Here is a 21767-nt window from a genome sequence, read left to right on the forward strand (position 1 = left end):
TAGATACAGTGTATTACTATGTACAGTATATAGATACATGGTATCACTATGTACAGTATATAGATACATGGTATCACTATGTGCGGTATATAGATACAGTGTATTACTATGTACAGTATATAGATACATGGCATCACTATGTACAGTATATAGATACATGGTATCACTATGTGCGATATATAGATACAGTGTATTACTATGTACAGTATATAGATACACGGTATCACTATGTACAGTATATAGATACATGGTATCACTATGTACGGTATATAGATACATGGCATCACTATGTACAGTATATAGATACATGGCATCACTATGTACAGTATATAGATACATGGTATCACTATGTACAGTATATAGATACACGGTATCACTATGTACAGTATATAGATACATGGTATCACTATGTACAGTATATAGATACATGGTATTACTATGCACAGTATATAGATACATGGTATCACTATGTACAGTATATAGATACATGGTATCACTATGTACAGTATATAGATACATGGTATTACTATGTACAGTATATAGATACATGGCATCACTATGTACAGTATATAGATATATGGCATCACTATGTGCGGTATATAGATACAGTGTATTACTATGTACAGTATATAGATACATGGTATCACAGGGTCGGACACATGTAGATACATGGCATCACTATGTGCGGTATATAGATACAGTGTATTACTATGTACAGTATATAGATACATGGTATCACTATGTGCGGTATATAGATACAGTGTATTACTATGTACAGTATATAGATACAGTGTATCACAGGGTCGGACACATGTAGATACAATGTCTGGTTTGTACAGATGGGGGGGCAGGGAGGAGGCTGAGCTCCTGCTATAAGGAGGAGGGAGGGGTCACATGACCAGTCAGCTGATCAGGAAGCTCCTTGTGCTGGGGCAGGGTGTGTTGTTGCTGAGAGGTTACATTGTATGAGACGGAAGATTGTGTGAAAGACACATGTGATGTGAATACAGGTAATATACAGGATCCATCTATAGGAGGTGTACAGCGCTGGGTATATGTGACGTATAGGAGGTGCACAGCGCTGGGTATATGTGATGTATAGGAGGTGTACAGCGCTGGGTATATGTGACGTATAGGAGGTGTACAGCGCTGTGTATATGTGACGTATAGGAGGTGCACAGCGCTGGGTATATGTGACGTATAGGAGGTGTACAGCGCTGGGTATATGTGATGTATAGGAGGTGTACAGCGCTGGGTATATGTGACGTATAGGAGGTGTACAGCGCTGGGTATATGTGACGTATAGGAGGTGTACAGCGCTGGGTATATGTGACGTATAGGAGGTGTACAGCGCTGGGTATATGTGACGTATAGGAGGTGTACAGCACTGGGTATATGTGATGTATAGGAGGTGTACAGCGCTGGGTGTATGTGATGTATAGGAGGTGCACAGCGCTGGGTATATGTGATGTATAGGAGGTGTACAGCGCTGGGTATATGTGACGTATAGGAGGTGTACAGCGCTGGGTATATGTGATGTATAGGAGGTGTACAGCGCTGGGTATATGTGACGTATAGGAGGTGTACAGCGCTGGGTATATGTGACGTATAGGAGGTGTACAGCGCTGTGTATATGTGATACGTGTCAGGTGTACAGCGATTGGTATATGTGACGTATAGGAGGTGTACAGCGCTGGGTATATGTGATGTATAGGAAGTGTACAGTGCTGGGTATATGTGACGTATAGGAGGTGTACAGCGCTGGGTATATGTGACGTATAGGAGGTGTACAGCGCTGGGTATATGAGACGTATAGGAGGTGTACAGCGCTGGGTATATGTGACGTATAGGAGGTGTACAGCGCTGGGTATATGTGACGTATAGGAGGTGTACAGCGCTGGGTATATGTGACGTATAGGAGGTGTACAGCGCTGGGTATATGTGATGTATAGGAGGTGCACAGTGCTGGGTATATGTGACGTATAGGAGGTGTACAGCGCTGGGTATATGTGATGTATAGGAGGTGCACAGCGCTGGGTATATGTGACGTATAGGAGGTGTACAGCGCTGTATATATGTGATACGTGTCAGGTGTACAGCGATTGGTATATGTGACGTATAGGAGGTGTACAGCGCTGGGTGTATGTGACGTATAGGAGGTGTACAGCGCTGGGTATATGTGATGTATAGGAAGTGTACAGTGCTGGGTATATGTGACGTATAGGAGGTGTACAGCGCTGGGTATATGTGACGTATAGGAGGTGTACAGCGCTGGGTATATGTGACGTATAGGAGGTGTACAGCGCTGGGTATATGTGACGTATAGGAGGTGCACAGCGCTGGGTATATGTGACGTATAGGAGGTGCACAGCGCTGTATATATGTGATACGTGTCAGGTGTACAGCGATTGGTATATGTGACGTATAGGAGGTGTACAGCGCTGGGTGTATGTGACGTATAGGAGGTGTACAGCGCTGGGTATATGTGATACGTGTCAGGTGCACAGCGCTGGGTATATGTGATACGTGTCAGGTGCACAGCGCTGGGTATACGTGATACGTGTCAGGTGTACAGCGCTGGGTATATGTGATACGTGTCAGGTGTACAGCGCTGGGTATATGTGATACGTGTCAGGTGCACAGCGCTGGGTATATGTGATACGTGTCAGGTGCACAGCGCTGGGTATATGTGATACGTGTCAGGTGCACAGCGCTGGGTATATGTGATACGTGTCAGGTGCACAGCGCTGGGTATATGTGATACGTGTCAGGTGTACAGCGCTGGGTATATGTGATACGTGTCAGGTGCACAGCGCTGGGTATATGTGATACGTGTCAGGTGCACAGCGCTGGGTATACGTGATACGTGTCAGGTGCACAGCGCTTGGTATACGTGATACGTGTGAGGTGTACAGCGCTGGGTGTATGTGATACGTGTCAGGTGCACAGCGCTGGGTATATGTGATACGTGTCAGGTGCACAGCGCTGGGTATATGTGATACGTGTCAGGTGCACAGCGCTGGGTATACGTGATACGTGTCAGGTGTACAGCGCTGGGTATATGTGATACGTGTCAGGTGTACAGCGCTGGGTATATGTGATACGTGTCAGGTGCACAGCGCTGGGTATATGTGATACGTGTCAGGTGTACAGCGCTGGGTATATGTGATACGTGTCAGGTGTACAGCGCTGGGTATATGTGATACGTGTCAGGTGTACAGCGCTGGGTATATGTGATACGTGTCAGGTGCACAGCGCTGGGTATATGTGATACGTGTCAGGTGCACAGCGCTGGGTATATGTGATACGTGTCAGGTGCACAGCGCTGGGTATATGTGATACGTGTCAGGTGTACAGCGCTGGGTATATGTTACGTATAGGAGGTGTACAGCGCTGGGTATATGTGATACGTGTCAGGTGCACAGCGCTGGGTATATGTGATACGTGTCAGGTGTACAGCGCTGGGTATATGTGATACGTGTCAGGTGCACAGCGCTGGGTATATGTGATACGTGTCAGGTGTACAGTGCTGGGTATATGTGATACGTGTCAGGTGCACAGCGCTGGGTATATGTGATACGTGTCAGGTGTACAGCGCTGGGTATATGTGATACGTGTCAGGTGCACAGCGCTGGGTATATGTGATACGTGTCAGGTGTACAGCGCTGGGTATATGTGATACGTGTCAGGTGCACAGCGCTGGGTATATGTGATACGTGTCAGGTGTACAGCACTGGGTATTTGTTACGTATAGGAGGTGTACAGCGCTGGGTAGATGTGATACGTGTCAGGTGTACAGCGCTGGGTAGATGTGATACGTGTCAGGTGTACAGTGCTGGGTATGTTTCCTGCTCTCCTCAGTAATGATTGGCTCTCCTTGTCCCCTCAGTGATGACATCAGAAAGCTCTCCCCTCCTCCACTATCGCCTCTTCAGTGTGTCAGATGGGGCCCTTGGACAGACGGCCTCCACCCTGTGTGATGGGGAGCCGACCACGGTGGGCACCGGTCCAGCCCCCCGCAAGCTCTCCACATTCTTCGGCGTTGTTGTCCCGACCGTCCTCTCCATGTTCAGTATTGTGGTCTTCATGAGAATAGGTGAGTGGGCGGGGCTTAGTAATGGTGGTGTAAATGGCATGTGACACGCTACATCGCCCCCTCATACTTTACTGCTGCTGTCACGTCCTCCTGGTCTAGACCCCGGGGGCTGCGCACAATGGACGCCTGTGTCCTCCTGCGCACATGCATCCAGTTTGTCACACTCGTCCTCGAGGATGACGCCCGTAGCGAAACTGTTTTCACACTCAAAATTCTGAAACTTTCTTGTTGCTGAAAATAGAATTTTTGTTTTACTGGCAATAAACCTAAATTATGTGACAAGATTGATGGTTCCCGGACAGACATACAGGCAGACAGATCCCAGGACTGGTGGACATCAAACAGACAGAGCGATCTAAGGATTCAGAGACAGTTATATCACACAGGCTGATGCCGGGATAGATGTACGGTCGTATCACACAGGCTGATCCCGGGGTAGATGTACAGTCGTATCACACAGGCTGATCCTGGGATAGATGTACAGTCGTATCATACAGGCAGATTCCGGGATATATGTACAGTCGTATCATACAGGCTGATCCCGGGATAGATGTACAGTCGTATCGCGCAGGCTGATCCCGGGGTAGCTGTACAGTCATATCACGCAGGCTGATCCCGGGGTAGATGTACAGTCGTATCACGCAGGCTGATCCCGGGGTAGATGTACAGTCGTATCACACAGGCTGATCCCGGGGTAGATGTACAGTCGTATCATACAGGCAGATTCCGGGATATATGTACAGTCGTATCATACAGGCTGATCCCGGGATAGATGTACAGTCGTATCGCGCAGGCTGATCCCGGGGTAGCTGTACAGTCATATCACGCAGGCTGATCCCGGGGTAGATGTACAGTCGTATCACGCAGGCTGATCCCGGGGTAGATGTACAGTCGTATCACACAGGCTGATCCCGGGGTAGATGTACAGTCGTATCACACAGGCTGATCCCGGGGTAGTTGTACAGTCGTATCATACAGGCTGATCCCGGGGTAGTTGTACAGTCGTATCACGCAGGCTGATCCCGGGGTAGATGTACCGTCGTATCATACAGGCAGATTCCGGGATATATGTACACTCGTATCATAAAGGCTGATCCCGGGGTAGATGTACAGTCGTATCACACAGGCTGATCCTGGGATAGATGTACAGTCGTATCACACAGGCTGATCCTGGGATAGATGTACAGTCGTATCACACAGGCTGATACTGGGATAGATGTACAGTCATATCACACAGGCTGATCCCGGGATAGATGTACAGTCATATCACACAGGCTGATACTGGGATAGATGTACAGTCGTATCATACAGGCTGATCCCGGGATAGATGTACAGTCATATCACACAGGCTGATCCCGGGATAGATGTACAGTCATATCACACAGGCTGATCCCGGGATAGATGTACAGTCATATCACACAGGCTGATCCCGGGATAGATGTACGGTTGTATCATACAGACTGATCCCGGGATAGATGTACAGTCGTATCATACAGGCAGATTCAGGGATATATGTACACTCGTATCATACAGGCTGATCCCGGGATAGATGTATGGTTGTATCACACAGGCTGATCCCGGGATAGATGTACAGTCATATCACGAAGGCTGATCCCGGGATAGATGTACGGTTGTATCATACAAACTGATCCCGGGATAGATGTACAGTTTTATCACACAGACAGATCCCGGGGTAGATGTACAGTCATATCATACAGGCAGATTCAGGGATATATGTACACTCGTATCATAAAGGCTGATCCCGGGATAGATGTACATTCGTATCATGCAGGCTGATCCCGGGTTAGATGTACAGTCGTATCGCGCAGGCTGATCCCGGGGTAGATGTACAGTCGTATCACGCAGGCTGATCCCGGGGTAGATGTACAGTCGTATCACGCAGGCTGATCCCGGGGTAGATGTACAGTCGTATCGCGCAGGCTGATCCCGGGGTAGATGTACAGTCGTATCGCGCAGACTGATCCCGGGGTAGATGTACAGTCGTATCGCGCAGGCTGATCCCGGGGTAGATGTACAGTCGTAGCATGCAAATGCAGCGACCTGGAGGGGAGGCACAGGGCAGAGAGGATTGTAGTGGTGGTTGTGGTCCTGAGAGGGGTATTAGTAGTCACAGTTCGGAGAGAGTCCTCCATCTGGCACCACCTAGGGCTGCGCAGTGACTGGTAGGGGCATCCATACTTTCCTTCGGCGCACATCTTATTATATGGTAAACAGTTTGGCAGAGTGCAAGGCATGAGTGCGGCTGTACGGTCCAGCGGATGATTGAGGCATTAACCAAGCCCAATTAATTAGATTACATTATTTCTGTACTGAGTAGATGATGAGAGTTGCAGTACAAATAGCATCAACTGGTACAGTCCTGATTTCTCTTTCAGGACTGTGGATGTATGGTGGAGTCAATAACCAGATCTGCCGGTTGAAACAATAAAAGTTTGACTTTACTGAATAAAAGATGGAGTAGGAAAACCTACGGCAGTAAAAGGCATAGATAGTGGTGGTTTCTTTGGTCTCCCGCCCCGCTCTTTACTGACTGCGATTGTTGCTGCCCGCAACACCAGTAGCGCATCTACGGTGGCCACTAATACCACCACAGCAATTCCTGGGTTCTGCAGCCTCCTCCACCTCCTTCTCAGGGCAGTACACATGGTGACTGCTGTCACACAAGTTGTCAACAGTGAGACTCTCTTGACTATCTACCATAGGGTGTGGTGGGGATTTCTTGCCTCTTCTTAGGAAGAAGGATGGTGCCCCACTAGGAAGGGGCAGTGAAGACTGGGAGGACATCACTGAAAGCCTTCTCTGGGGATGCAAGGAGGAGGAACGCTGTGACTCCTGGCTCCACGGTATGGTGACAGACTCTGAAGTCACCTCCACGTCATCCTGGTGCGACTGAAAGGAGGAAAGAACCCTCCAATCCACAATCTCATCCTCTTTCTCCTCAAAATCAGTGAAGAAAATAAGACACTGGGTAGATTGTACCATTCAATATCGCTGAAAAGAATCTACCCTTAAAACATAACTTTTAATGATAATCCCTAAAATGTTCCCACAAAAAGAAGCAGACAAACATATAATGGTAAAAGGATTAGGTATCAACTGCTTCAGGAAGGGTATCGATCAGGATGCAAAAAAAAGAGGAGGAACAGTTGCCACTAAAGTGGTCACTCGTGGTTTCCAGCCTTATTCCTGGAGGCGATCACTATGTCAATTCACACTGTAGGGGTCGGTGACCATCAGTAGTGGATCCAATTAGATGAAAATAGCATGGCCCAATGGAAAAGAACCGCTGGTAGGTAAATGGGACACTTTCCCTGGAGGTGCTACAAGTCTCTGCCTAAAAGCAGAGTGATCGCCCCGAAGGGGGCAGCCCCGCTTCTTGGTGGCTCACCCTCAGGTCATAAAGGTTCTGGGGTACAGAGTTACGAGCTTCTACACGGCGATTAATCTGATCCCTTAGGTTTTCAATGGGATTCAGGTCTGGAGAAAGTGCAGGCCACTCCATTTGAGGTCCCCCAGTCTCCATCAGCAGTTCCCTGATGATGTCCCTCGATGAGCTGGAGCATTGTCATCCATGAAGATGACATTAGGCCTGTGTTGATCCTGCAGAGGCACAATGAATGGATTAATGATGTTCTTCAAGTAGTATGGGCTTGTCACTGGACCATTCACAAAGTGTAGGGCAGTTCTGTATTGACTAGACACATTTGCCCAAAGGCTCGTCTGATGACAACAGTGGCTGATGCAGAGCGCTCTCCTTGATGTCTCCAACATCGTTGGTGGCCATCATTTCTGCTAGGCGTGAATCGAGTTTCGTTCGTGAACAGCAATGAGGCCCACTGGTCCCTCATCCAGCGCAGATGCTCCCTGGCCCGTGGAAGACGATGACCCCTGTGGTCGGGTAACCTTGCTGGTCATCTAGCTCACAGACTATGCTTTCAAATGGTCTGGCATGACACTTAGGTGCCTCTCACCTACCTTAAATGTACCTGGAGTTGTGTGGCATTCAACATCTGGTTCCGCAGGGCATTGTTCACAATGAAGCGGTCATCAGTGTGGGATGTGGCCAAAGTGCGTCCACTTTTTTGCCTTTCTGTGACTCTTCCTGTATCTCTGTATCAGCCTGCTGACGACACTCTGTGACACTCTAAGCTCAGTGGTCACTGAGAACATCCTGCTTAAAGCTTCACAATGTCGAGGTACTGTTGATCAATTGTTAAGTGTCATCTTAGTCTCATGATGTCAAAATTTGAACAGCATGATGAGGAGGACTGTTTAAATACCAATTCTAATTGAACCAGGAGATTTATTGGGTGATTAATGGATCAAACACCTGTTGTGAATTTTGCAGTTACGCTCCTTGTTAGAGAACAGCAAGCTGTGCAAAAAATACTGAAACATTGAACAGTTGGACATGTTCAGAAGGTTAGAGAAGGTGACATTATGTTCTCCTGTAATCACTGATTGGATAATCCAGGCTGTCAGTCAACCTGGGAGCCAATTAGGGCAAGCCCCCCCCCACTTCCTCTCAGGATCATGTGAGAACCCTTCTTCTTCCTCCCTAGTGCTTTTTTCCTGCTGAAATGTGCACACCGTTTTAGTGGATTCATCCGAGACAAACCCGAAAACATTTGGGTTCGTCTACTGTATGAAAAATAGCAAAGTGCAGTCCGAAATCCTCTCCCAATAGCAGTGTATGGGAAGAAACAATGATGGTAGGTAGGGCACTTCGTAGTCTCTCAACAGAATGACAGACATACAATTGTGTACATTATGCCTTTTTCAAAAATTCAATTCGGACAGTTCGCCGAATTTCCAAAAAAGATTCAGTTCAATCCGAATTTATTAGTGACAAATCCCGTTAAAAACTGCTATTTCCTGGCTGCAGAGAACCTGAATATTGGTGTAGAACACTGTGCGTTGCAGAAATATGCATAAGGGAGTCTGTTGTGGTAGTGAAACTGTTACTTTGCGTCTGTATGACCGGCAGTTGACAGGCGTCACTCTTAGAATCACTTCACGCTTCACTTAGTTAGTCAGTTACGGGACGAAAACTGGCCAAATAACTCAAGTGTGAACTTATCCTTATAGGTCAATGTTATAGAACCGTGCAGTGGCCCAAGATTGTAATAAAGAGACTATAATAGAATTTGAGCACCTTAAAATGTGTAGTATCAAGCCACAATTTCACCTCACAATCAAGGATGAATGGATGTACCTATATATTAAAAAATATAAACGGCCCAAAACTTGTAGTATCGGGTCACAATTCCACCCCAATAACAGAATCAAGGATTACTGGAATTACTGATTTGTCAAAGAATGCAAAGAATCTAAAATCTGTAGTAATAGATCTGTCATGGCTGTGTCATGGTCTGGTGGTAGTGGACCATGACACTTTAGCCATGCATGCTTGTTGCCAGGGGCATGTTTACACACTTCCCCCTTTAAGGTTGTTGTCCCTTCCCATTCTGGTGGGTATGAGGTTAAAGTGTGAGCAAGGTGGAGCTGGGTGTGGGCTCTTATAGTACTTGGGCTGGGAGCCTGAGGTTAGTAGGACTTCAGCTTCTTGTGGAACTGGAGTTATGCTGCCACCCTGGACCTTACTATCTGTCCAGTTTAAGGGCAACCTTGTTGGACATTGTCCTCCCTTATGTATCCTCCAATTTCCCTATCTTACCTGTGTTGATGTTTGGTGTGGGTTTATGATCAGGGTGTGGTGTACGTCTTGTTGTTTCATGTCTGCTCTTTTGGTGTTGTTCGTCCAGCATATATGCAAGGCGTTTCCCTGTGTGTTGTGCCTCCGGTGAGGGGGCTCCTGGGTTCCTCAGAGGGTGAACAGTGTTGACAACCTGCCTGCGGAAGTGGGCTCCAGGGTTTCCCGGAGGTGGAACCACTTGTTAGTAGCAGTTGTTGTTTCATCCAGTTGTTGTGGCAGGTAAGTGCTGTTGTTCCAGTGTGTGTTGTTTGCGCTGGATGCTTACCTGCCAATCTGGTTTATGCTACTGTCTGCTCCTTTCTTGTTGCTAGGTCTGCTGGAGACTCCGGTTCATCCGTGTCATGGATGAACAGGTCGTCTCCTAGCCCTGACATTATTACCAGGGATCTCTAGGGTTAGTAGGAACCGAGGTTCCAAGTATGAGCCCTCCCACCATTAGGGTTCTCTCATACAGTTAGGAGGTCAGGGCTAGGATTTAGGGATGTGTTAGAAGGTGAGCTGCTCCCTTTATTCCTTTTTCCAGGCCTAGTGGCATATCCTGCCAACCTACATTGTACAGTGTGGAGTTTCCCCCCACTCCCCACCGTGACAAGATCACTTTTAGTAACGCCAATTAGTGCAGCAAGGTGTAATAGAATAGCTCCTATTAGCTAGGCTTAACACTCTTCTATCAACCCCTGCTCTCTCCCTATAGTGTGGATAAAGCCTCCCTATTTTATCCCTACACTATCTCTAAGCTGTCCCTGCTCTCTCCCTATAGCGTGGATAATTACAACCTATTATATCCCTTCACTAAGAATAATCTTTACCGAACTGCTCAATAGTAATTTTTAGTGAATAAAGGCTTTCCTTAACACTGTCCCTAGTGCCTGTAACGTCTCTCCCTGCACTAAGTTCATTGGAAAATGGTGGAGACCGAGCAAGATGAGGCTTTTTTATAGGGCAGGGACATCACAGGGGCTGGCTATTTGCTGATTGGTTGTCTGCATGGCATTATGGGTGCGCTCTTGTTCCCGGGCTTCTTACTTCCTCTTTCTAACATGCATTAGCCTTTTTTGAAAAAACATGATTCATTAACATGATGCGCGAGGAAATTCGACTTTGGAACGAATCAAATTATTTCTGAAATTTAGATAGAATTCCACTTCGTCAACTTCGATTCGCTCATCTCTAGTGTACATGTATCCCTTTCTGCAATTCCTGGCCTGAGGGGTGCAAACTTTAGATCTAGATGGCTAGTCCGTCTCAAAGTGTGGTAGGTGCCAGAGGCAATCCTTCCCACAGCAGTAGTCTCGTATGCCATAAACAAACAAATACCTTACTGATGGAATCCTGCACAGCCTGGTCTGTAAGAACTCTCTCACACATGTCCTTTTCCTGTAGCTCATCTCAAACTGGACTCTCTAACCAGGGGGCAGGCTAAGTCCATCACCCTGGTACACTAAACAATCTGCCAATGATAACTTGCCCAGTGCATAAAAAGCAAGTGCCTTGACAATAAATCACAACATTTAATTGGCAACATTTAAATTAACCCTTTTGGCAATAATTAGCCCTTTACAGTAGTCCTCTGGGGTATTAGACCAACAGGATCTGGACAAGACCTACAGCCAATACAGTCCTGGGACAGGCGTACAGTCTTATCCTACAGACAGACAGATCCTTGGGTGGACGTACAGTCATATCATACAGAGAGATGGATCTTAGGGCATACGTACAGTCATATCAAATGGACAGATGTACAGACAGATGGTTCCTAGGACAGATGTACAGTCATATCATACAGACAGACAAATCGCAGGGCAGCCATATTGTATTTTTTGGTCACTGTTATCTCCACTGTCTCATCTTCTCTGCTTCTCAGGTTTCGTGGTGGGTCATGCTGGTCTTCTTCAGTCTCTTCTAATGCTGTTTGTAGCATATGCCATCATCTGGTTGACGGTGCTCAGCGTCTGTGCCATTTGTACTAACGGGGCAGTCCAAGGAGGTGGAGCTTACTGTATCCTTAATTCATTGCGTTCCAGTACATAAAAAGTTATATAATTTACTATCCAGTCCTGACACATGTCCATAGATAACATCAATGGTGACCAGATAGCTGGTCCCCCACTACTGCCAAAAATGATGAGGAAAGTGCCCAAACCTTTATGGGGAGCTTGTATATTTTGGGGATGTCCTAACAAGTGGCTTCAGACAGACCTAGAGTTCTCAGATTACCAACTATCCTTCTTATTAGTGCACTGAACATACGATACAGGGACCTTGATGGACTTGAGGTAACCGTTGCCTAAACCCATGAGGCTAGAGTCTTGCTCCGGCCATGGAGGAAAAGTGGATGGTAAGTTGATATATTATATTTCCTTGACTTCATCAGTTATGATCTCGAGGACACTTGGCCCAGAGTTTGGTGGCAGCATTGGGCTCATGTTCTACTTGGCCAACGTGTGTGCATGTGGAGTTTATGTTCTCGGACTGGTGGAGGGGGTTCTGGATATCTTTGGAAAAGGTCAGTTCTATGATTTATTCTAACCCATTGTCTGCCCTTATATTGCTCTTGTCTGTAACACCATAACCAACCCTCTCTCATGTTCCTTTAGACTCGTCTGATCCCACCAATTCTCTACGAACACTGCCCCAGGGTTATGGATACAACTTCCTTTATGCTAGCCTGGTGCTGCTGCTCTGTCTATCCGTCTGTCTGGTTGGAGCTTCCATCTATTCCCAAGCGGCTTTCTTCATCTTTATTTTGGTTACCTTGGTCCTCTTCTCTATCTTGCTGAGTTTTTTAGCTGTTGGGCCACGGCAGATCACTATTCGGCATGGCGGAAATGTAACTCTGATCGGAGAGTACACCGGAATCAATAGTACCACGCTGCATAACAATTTACAAGGTGAGCAATCAGAGCCTCCTCAAACCCTCTAGTATGCTAAATACTCCACTTACCAGAGATAGTGTTTTTTTTTAATATATATAGAAACTATAAGTAAATCTACCCATACAACATGGCTGGTGGCTCAAAAGATAACTGGGCCTTTGCAGGACTCCAATGGAATAGTGTTGGGCGCGAATATTTGAATTATGGATTTTAATCGCGAATATCGCCACTTCGAGAATTCGCGAAGATTTAGAATATAGTGCTATATATTCGTATTTGAGAATATTCTAGATTTTCTTTCTTCTAAACCCATGATCCCTCTCTGCTTCTTGCTTGTGGGCCAATGAGAAGGCTGCAATGTCCAGTCTCAGGAAAATTCTAGCAGCTGGAAATATGTAGCAAAAGTGACCCACACCTGTAATGTGCACGCAATACGCGCATATTACATTGCCAATTTTCACAATCAAGAAAATAATGGCGACTTCTCGAATTCGTGAATTTATGACGAATATCGAATATTGCCCCTACCTGCTCATTACTACATTAGAATGAATAGTCCATTAACGGAGTAAAAGGGTGGAATATATCAAGACAATCTCTCAGCCAGTCACTGACTGAGGCAGGTCACTGCTGTGGCCGATGATTGGTTGAGCGATCATTGCCTATTTGCTACAAGAGACTCAGCCAATCACTGATTGAGGTGGATCACCTCTGTGGCCGATGATTGGTTAAATGATTGTTTCCTGCTTGTTACGAGAGTCTCAGTCAAGCACTGATCTAGGTGGATCACCCCCTGTGGCCGATCACTGGCTGAGTCTCTCAACCAATCAGTGATTGAGGAGGGTTACTATTGTGGCTGTTGATTGGCTGATCGATCATTCCCTGTGTGTTACAAAACACCAGAAAGTAGACTCCAGCCTGGGAAGTGTCAGTACAGGTCAGATGGGGGAACGGTAAGGTGATTATAAATTCTATGCACCATTCTGACATTTCTGGACAATCCCTTTAATAGGATTTTTAAGAAAAAAAAAAAAATATTGAGGTTTCATTAAAACAGGTTGTAACAGGTCTCCTGGCACCCCAACTGGGTACCTCCATTGATGGATGCTCCTAGTGCATCCCAAGGGCTCCAAACATCGTAAGCACTGCTGACCCCACGAACCGCCGCAGCTTGGTTGGCGTCTTCTACCCACCCTGGACCTACGACAAGGCTTTCAGGTTCCAGTGGGTTAACCTCTCTTCCTTCAGAGAGCGATGCAGGAACAAGCTCTTAAAAGAGCTCAGGGATTATTGCCAGGAGAGTATACAGCATATAGCATTCCCCAGTGTAGATGCAGCCTTCCCTACACACATGAGACGAGGCTTTATGTTGAGGGTAAAACAGGAACTCTTTAATGGGGCTACATGTCAGCCTTTTATGTAGGTCTTCCAGCAAGGGGACCTTGTGGAAGACTGAGACAGTTTTTACATTAGCCAATCACATACATTTACAGTACGGAAACACTCGCAGCAATTGGACACAACCCCTCTTCTGCCTGTGATACAATTAACAAACACAATGGGCTCTGCCTGTGATACAATTACCAAACACAATGGGCTAACTTAATCTCACAGGCAGAAAACACACATTTTTCCCCAAAAAACAGAAAACACCCCAAAGCCCCACATTTCCCCATAACTTATACATCCCTGGATAGGTCTGATCTGGGCGAACAACATATCCAGAAATCACCGAAATCCGAGCAGGGGTTCCCGAATTCGATAGAAGTCACATTTGACTGACTGCAAGCATGGATTTCCTGCCCAAAACAGTTCCACAGATTTAGGCTGTGCGGCCGGTCTGTCTTCTCCTTCAAAGTTATAGTATATGGGCCATAATCCTGAGGCAAGAGGCTGCAAACAGGCCCCTCCAAAACCCGGTGGCGAGGTTATTTCTGCCACACCGGTCAATAAATTCCCATCAAACACCAACTGTTGTCGAGCTCGTAGTCTTCCTGTAATGGTCGGGGGAGAGTATCCCACAACCATCAGGCTCACATTATGGTCTGTATGTAATTACTGGCGACCTGGAAGAAACCACACCTGATCTTTACCCCATTAGATGGGGCAGCAGATGGAAATGTCATCATCTCAGTTTACTACTAAATCTTCTTTTTGCCATTGTATCTGCATTGAGATAAACATGAAGGTTTGGGTGGGCAGTTGAAATGTCTGGCTGCCATCTTGTCTGTCTTGTTTTTGTCCTGCCTCATCCATTAACTGGTTGTACCTTGATCACATCCCTCTAATATTTCTCATTAGCGGACTACACCTTGGATTACACCACTGGAAACCTCATGAATTTCGCCACTGTCTTTGCTGTCATGTTTAATGGATGCACTGGAATCATGGCTGGATGTAATATGTCTGGTAAGACCCCTTAATCTTCCACCAGTGTCACTCTATTAAAGCCATAATTTCTTGATTCTCGCTGTACTGGGATGTAGGGGTTCAGTGCTGTGAATTGTTATCATGGTTGTGTCTGCCCTGTCGAGAGAGAATGCAAAGTCAGCCTGTTGAGGACCAGGGGGATCCACTGATAAGATCCACCTCAGCCTTCGTCAACATTGATAACCATGGATGGAAGAGTCTTTGGACATCTATGATCATGAAGTTTACAATGTCTATTGCATGGTCATATTTAATTGATTTGGTCAGCTCCTAGTGTAAGGCTTTGGTGGCTTTCCTTCCACAAAAATGCCACTTTGACTTGAAAACCTGCCCCATGATTCATTCTCACTAATTGGTGACCTCCACTAATGTTGGGACAAAAAAGCTAATTTTATTATTTTGGTCTCATGAAGACCAAGTATATGTGAGGATCAGGAGTGTGTAGGCTCCATTTGTTGGTGCATCTGAATACCAGGCACCAATTAGAGCAGGCAAGTAGGGTCACAGTGATGCAACAATTGGGAACTTCATTGTTGAGACCAAGTTCTTCATGATTCTCTTTTGGTTTGCAGGGGAGCTGAAGCAGCCAAGTCGCGCCATTCCAATTGGGACCATCATAGCCGTGGTTATCACATTCTTTGTCTATTTGATACTCTTCATCTTTACAGCATTGACCTGCGACAGGTGTGTAATTGCTGCCATTCATAATTGCTGATGAGAAGGTAGTGTATGGCCATTGTTCCAAACTTGTGGTGCCCCCTGCGTTTTTATGCACATAAATTCAACAAGAATTGACCCTTGAAAGATTGGGTCACCAGAGCTCCTTTTTTTTTTTTTTTTTTTTTTTTTTTTTTTTTTGTAAATGACACGATGGGTTGAACTGCGATATGGTGACACCACTGTTGGACATGGTTTTGGAGTTCCAACCTTGAAATTCTTTTTCTCCCTCTTTTTAGGACATTATTGAGAGAAGATTACGGATTCTTCCGGTCAATCAATTTCTGGGCTCCATTTGTCCTAATTGGAGTTTACGCCACCTCCCTGTCTGCCTCCATGAGCACTCTAATTGGGGCATCTCGTATCTTGCATGCTCTTGCCAAGGATGACTTATTTGGTGAGATTTCTTAGTGCCAGTACTTGGCTTTTTCTGATTCTTCATTTGTCAACCTGTGGCCTCCGGTCCATCTAACCATGTGTCCTTCCCAGGAATTCTCCTTGCTCCTGCAAAGCTTGTGTCCAAAGGAGGCAACCCCTGGGGAGCGGTGGTGTATACCTGGGCCCTCGTGCAGGTTAGGTGTTTTCTTTGGATATCTTTTTGCATAGCGACAGTAGTGGTCAACCAGCATCCCTACATCTCAGTGAGGTCCACCAGAAAGTGTAGTCAGACTCTCTAGATGATCATAATTTCTCTGATTTAATTGATTTCTCTTTCCAGCTGGTACTGCTGGCTGGTAAGCTGAACACTATTGCTGGGATTGTGACTGTTTTCTACCTCATGGCATATGCGGCAATAGACCTTGCCTGTCTGGCTCTTGAATGGGCGTCTGCTCCAAACTTCCGGTGAGCGTTTCTAATTTGCTGCTTCTCTTCGTTTTATTGTTTTTTATGCTTCATGTTGTGATGTTTTTTTGTCATTTTCCATAGGCCCACATTCCGCCTCTTCTCCTGGCATACCTGTCTACTGGGCATCTTGAGCTGCCTGTTGATGATGTTTCTCATTAACCCAGCCTACGCTTCTGGCAGCATTGTCCTACTTCTCCTGTTGTTGGGATTTATTCATTTCAGGAGCAGCAGCAGCAGTTGGGGATACATCAGCCAGGCACTTATATTCCATCAGGTGAGAACTGTCAGAATGAGAGTTACCATAAAGTGAAAGTGGAGATATATAAGACATATGGAGGTCCACCATGAAGGATAATCATAATGAGGTATATTGATCAGATGCAAAGAGGTCCACCATGAAAAAGGATAGCGATGAGGTAGATTAGAGACATGGAGGTCCATGATAATGAGTGCTAGTGATGAAATTGACAAATGAGATGTGATGGAGCCAACCATGAAGAATGCTAGTGAAGAGACATGAGCAGGTCCACAATGAGGAATAGCAGTGATGAGGTAGATTAATGAGACACAAGGAACTTCACCATGAGTTATGGTGATGAGGTAGAATAATGAGACATGATCAGGTCCACCATGAAGAATGATAGTGATGAACTAAATTAATGAGAAACAAGGAGATTTCCCCATGAAGAATGATAGAGAGACTTAAAGAGGTCCACTTTGAAGAGTGCTAGTAATGAAATTGATGAATGAGACAAGGGGGAGCTGACCATGAAGAATGCTAGTGATGAGACATGAGCAGGTCCACTATGAAGAATATTAATGAGACACGAGGAAGTCCATCATAAAGAATGATTGTGATGAGGTACAATAATGAGTCAGGAGGAGGTTCACCATGAAGAATGATAGTCGTTAGGTGGATTAATAAGTCATGAGGAGGCCCACAATGAAAATCGCTAGCAATGAAATAGATGTGAGATACGAGAGGACCAAATATGAAGAATGCTAGTGATGAGGTAGAATAAAAAAGGCATGAGGAGGTCCACCATGAAGAATGATGGCAATGAGGAAGTAGATTAATGAGACATGAGGAGATCCACAATGAATAATGATAGTGATGTGGAGGAATGAAGCAGGTGGAGCACACTATGATAAATGTTGATAATATGGAGGTAGAGGCAGTGGTCATGTATTCTTTTATTCCTGCACACAGTTTTTCGATGTCCTTCTTCTCAGGTCAGAAAATATCTGTTGCTTTTGGATGTACGCAAGGAGCATGTGAAGTTCTGGAGGCCGCAGATTCTCCTCATGGTGTCCAACCCACGGACTTCCTGCCAACTGATCAAGTTCATCAATGATCTGAAGAAAGGAGGACTATACATTATGGGTCATGTAGAAACTGGAGATCTAGGTGAGATGGTGCAATTCTTGTTACTGGACCCGATGTACCTCTGATACAATTTATGGTCTGTTACATTGGGCGGTCTAATACATTGGGTGTTCTGATATGACTGGTTCCTGATCTTTCCTCCTCAGATACTCTGCCGTCTGATCCGGTGCAGGCACATTACAGCTTCTGGCTCAGTCTAGTGGATAAATTAAACGTTAAAGCTTTTGTAGATTTGACCTTAAGTCCATCTGTACGACATGGGACGCAGCAGCTTCTGCGCATCACTGGGCTTGGTATGTACAATGGACCTAACACATCACAACACCATATTCCGTCACAGCGTATGGAGGGTGTAACCACTGGATTTGTGTACTGACCTCACACACAAGATACTGTACTATCCTAATGGTTGTATTTCTTCCCTTCCAGGAGGGATGAAGCCAAACACCTTGGTACTTGGGTTCTACGATAATGCTACTCCAGAAGATTACTTTCTGCAGGACTCAGCCTTTACCCCCGGTCTCTCTCCAAATGATGACCCCTTTGGTGTAGATGCTACGTCTTTGCAGGCTCACTTCCCCCCCATCCGTAGTCCGGAGAGTCCTCGCCATTTGGCACCTAAGGAATATGTAGCCATAATCTGTGATGCCCTGAAGATGCATAAGAACATTGTGTTAGCGCGGGGTTTCCCCTCACTTGTGAGGCCGGGGACCTCTAGCTCCAATGCTGCCTTGTACATTGATGTGTGGCCCCTGGACCTCCTCCGGCCCCAGGCTTCTGCCTATGTAGATGTCTGTAGCTTATTTTTGCTGCAGATGGCATGCATTCTAAACATGGCTGCCTCCTGGCACCGGTACCAGCTGCGGTTCTTTCTCTGTGTGGAGTCATCAGTTGGCGGTAACGGTGGCAGTAGCGGCTTGTTAGCGGCAGAAGTCAAGTTCCGAGAGTTGCTCATTAAGTTGCGCATCCGAGCCATCATCCGAGTGGTGGACTGGGATAGAGTGGCAGTGCTGTGGGGCCAAGGCCAAGAACATCCAGGCCTAACTCGTGAACCCATCTCTAAGGAGTATCTGAAGGCGGCCAACCAAGTGGTGCTGGAGGAAGGTGGCATGGAGTCCGCTGTGCGGTTCCTCTACCTCCCCCGGCCTCCTGCAGACCCTGCTCTTCATGAACATTACCTGGAAGAACTTGACGCCCTAACTGAGGGGCTGGGCCCCACCCTACTGATCCATGGCCTGACCCCCGTTACCTGCACTGAACTCTGATGGACTTCCTGCATCAACCATTCCTGCAGCCTCCTCCTCAAGGACCTCCTGAGGATGGCCCCTTCTAGAACCTTCCAGCACAATGATCCACTTTTCAAGGCCACTCCCATCCTCCTTTGAGTCCTAGTAGTCACCCGATGCTGTTAGAACATTAGGGCAGGAGATGAGCGGACCAATGCTCCTGAGCCCCCCTCAGATACAATGGACATATAGCTGCAGCCCGAGGTGGGCAGAGAGTGAATCTCCGGTCGGCACCTCACCCGCTTTCTCCACTTTTTGCTCTTATTCTCTGCATTTTGAATGTTTGTTTTTCTTTTTGCACTTTACACAGGCGGTTGTTTTTTGTTTGTTTCATTGGTTGAAGGTTGGACTTGGCTGAATCGGGTGCCCTGGCATTGAGCTTCCAGTGTGCTGCGTGTCCCGAGGGCGCCCCCAGGGGTCGTGCTGTTTGTCTTTGGTTGAAACGAAAGCGCTTCCTCTCTGGCTCAAATAATGCCTTATACTGTAGTCACATCCAGAGCTGCACTCACAATTCTAGCGTTACGTCATCTATGTATATCTGGTGCGGCATTCACATCTGTGCTGTCCTGTCATATCTTGCACTCCAATTACACCCAGAGCTGCAGTCTCTATTCCACTGTTTCAACATGTTCTATCCAAAGCTGCATTCATGATTTTGTTGTTACCTCATTTCATTATGATCTTTTATACTCCTGTCACATCTGGAGCTGCAATCACATCTACCATGTCTCCCATTCACAGCCAGAGCTGCATTCATCAGTTTATTGCTCTGCTATGTCGCACTCCATTCACAGCCAGAGCTCCATTCATCAGTTTATTGCTCTGCTATGTCACACTCCATTCACAGCCAGAGCTGCATTTACAATTCTGTTATGTCTTGCATTTCAATCACACCTAGAGCTGCATTCACACTTCTGTTAAGGAGCCGATGTAATGAATTGGGGCGTCTCCACTCAATCCACCCCTGATTCTGAACTTGGCTGACGCGGTCATGTGACATGGACGCGCACTTTTGTTTTTGGGTGTCGTTTATCTACGCGCTTCCCCCGCTCCGTTTTGCCCTCTTGTATTGCGCACTTTTTTTTTGCTAATAACTAACTTCTGGATTTTTCTGATTTTCGTGTTTTTTTTTTTTTTTTTTTTTCAAGTTTTTATATTTTTTTTTTCTATGCTTCTTCGATTACAGGGGATTAATGTAATTCTGCTTCCTGTTGGCCCCCATGCTGATGTTCATCGGGCCCCTGACAGTTGTTCCTAAGCGATCAGGAGTGTAGGAACAAAGGAAACCTCTCCTTATGATCCTCCAGTCACAGCTAGAGCTGCACTCATGTCTTTAGATACATCTTCAGTCCTCCTGTTCCATCGCGTCCTGTCCTCCAGTCACATCCACAGCTGCTGCCACAATTCTGCCGTTACATTCCATCTTCACGACCTGACCTCTTCAGAGCTGCACTCGTAATTCTGCTGGCACTGACGCCCTACAGCAGCTCAGCTTCATTAGCGGCTGCGTCAGGTTTTATGACTTGCAGCATGGCCTAATCTAATGGGCAATCTCCATTACTCCAGCTGTGAAACTACAACTCCCAGCAGGCACACTTGCACAGCTGTTCTCGGGACTCCCATAGAGGTAAATGGAGCATGCTGGGTGTTGTAGTTTCACAACAGCTGGAGCTTACCGCCATGTATTAACTGATAATGCAGGGGCCTGAGCGAAAACAGGAAGCCAGCTCTGGATGTGACTGGAGCGCAAGGCGTGATGTAAAAGTAGAGCTGACTGCAGCTTTGGATGTGACTGGAGTGTATGACATGAGGTAACATGGAGATTTAACCCTTGCTCCGCTGACTGTTGCGATGTCCACGTGCGGTTATGGTGGCCTATTCCGTTATTCTCTACCGCGCCTCAGACGTGTACCCCAGGGCCGGGGCTTTGCGGATGGTTTGTGCCTTCTTGTCTGTGGTTCTGCCCTTGCGCCTCGGGGATTGGGTTGGGAGGGGTTAATTCCGAGTCGTGACTGTTACGTGAATTTTTTTTTAACTTAGTTTTTTTATTGTAACAATTTGACACTTAATAAAAAAACTAACTAAAACCGAAATGTTACAGCGTGGTGATTCTGCCATCTTCAGGAGCCGGGGCCACATGTAGAGATTGTTATCACCTGTCGCCCAACACTACACTAAGGCCTGTATTACAGATTATCTGACCAATATCTGTCCAATCAGACCAATAGTTGTGTGTAACTGGCCACCTGACCACTGATTGGCCTGGAAATCTGTCGGTGTAATATAGGCCTAATGCCTCTATGTAAATGATTCTTCTTTACATTGATCCTAGGGGTATAGAGATTGCAGTTGAACCTGGGCCCTGGGGGGCCAAAAAGGTCTCCCTATTCTA

At 46.3% G+C, this 21767-nt stretch overlaps 1 protein-coding gene across 1 annotated transcript; it reads left to right on the plus strand.

Annotated features, from left to right (window-relative positions):
- The first annotated feature begins 898 nt into the window (after nt 1–898).
- SLC12A9 (solute carrier family 12 member 9) lies at nt 899–21462 on the plus strand. The gene is made up of 14 exons (XM_044278479.1): nt 899–1010; nt 3890–4096; nt 11698–11832; nt 12208–12339; nt 12431–12724; nt 15011–15118; nt 15712–15823; nt 16096–16253; nt 16346–16428; nt 16575–16699; nt 16784–16976; nt 17936–18110; nt 18236–18382; nt 18519–21462. Exons 2-14 carry the CDS (start codon nt 3892–3894, stop codon nt 19352–19354), a joined length of 2703 nt encoding a protein of 900 aa, XP_044134414.1. The 5' UTR covers nt 899–1010; nt 3890–3891; the 3' UTR covers nt 19355–21462.
- Nucleotides 21463–21767: the final 305 nt, after the last annotated feature.

This window comes from Bufo gargarizans, chromosome 2 (genome assembly GCF_014858855.1).
Source record: "Bufo gargarizans isolate SCDJY-AF-19 chromosome 2, ASM1485885v1, whole genome shotgun sequence".
Classification (NCBI taxonomy): domain Eukaryota; kingdom Metazoa; phylum Chordata; class Amphibia; order Anura; family Bufonidae; genus Bufo; species Bufo gargarizans.

Bases quoted from the DNA above. Each gene is read 5' to 3' on its own strand.
- SLC12A9 (XM_044278479.1), top strand. From the start codon at position 3,892: ATGACATCAGAAAGCTCTCCCCTCCTCCACTATCGCCTCTTCAGTGTG. The intron at 11,833-12,207 runs GTATCCTTAATT...TGACTTCATCAG, and splicing joins CCAAGGAGGTGGAGCTTACT to TTATGATCTCGAGGACACTT. The intron at 18,383-18,518 runs GTATGTACAATG...CTTCCCTTCCAG, and splicing joins TCTGCGCATCACTGGGCTTG to GAGGGATGAAGCCAAACACC.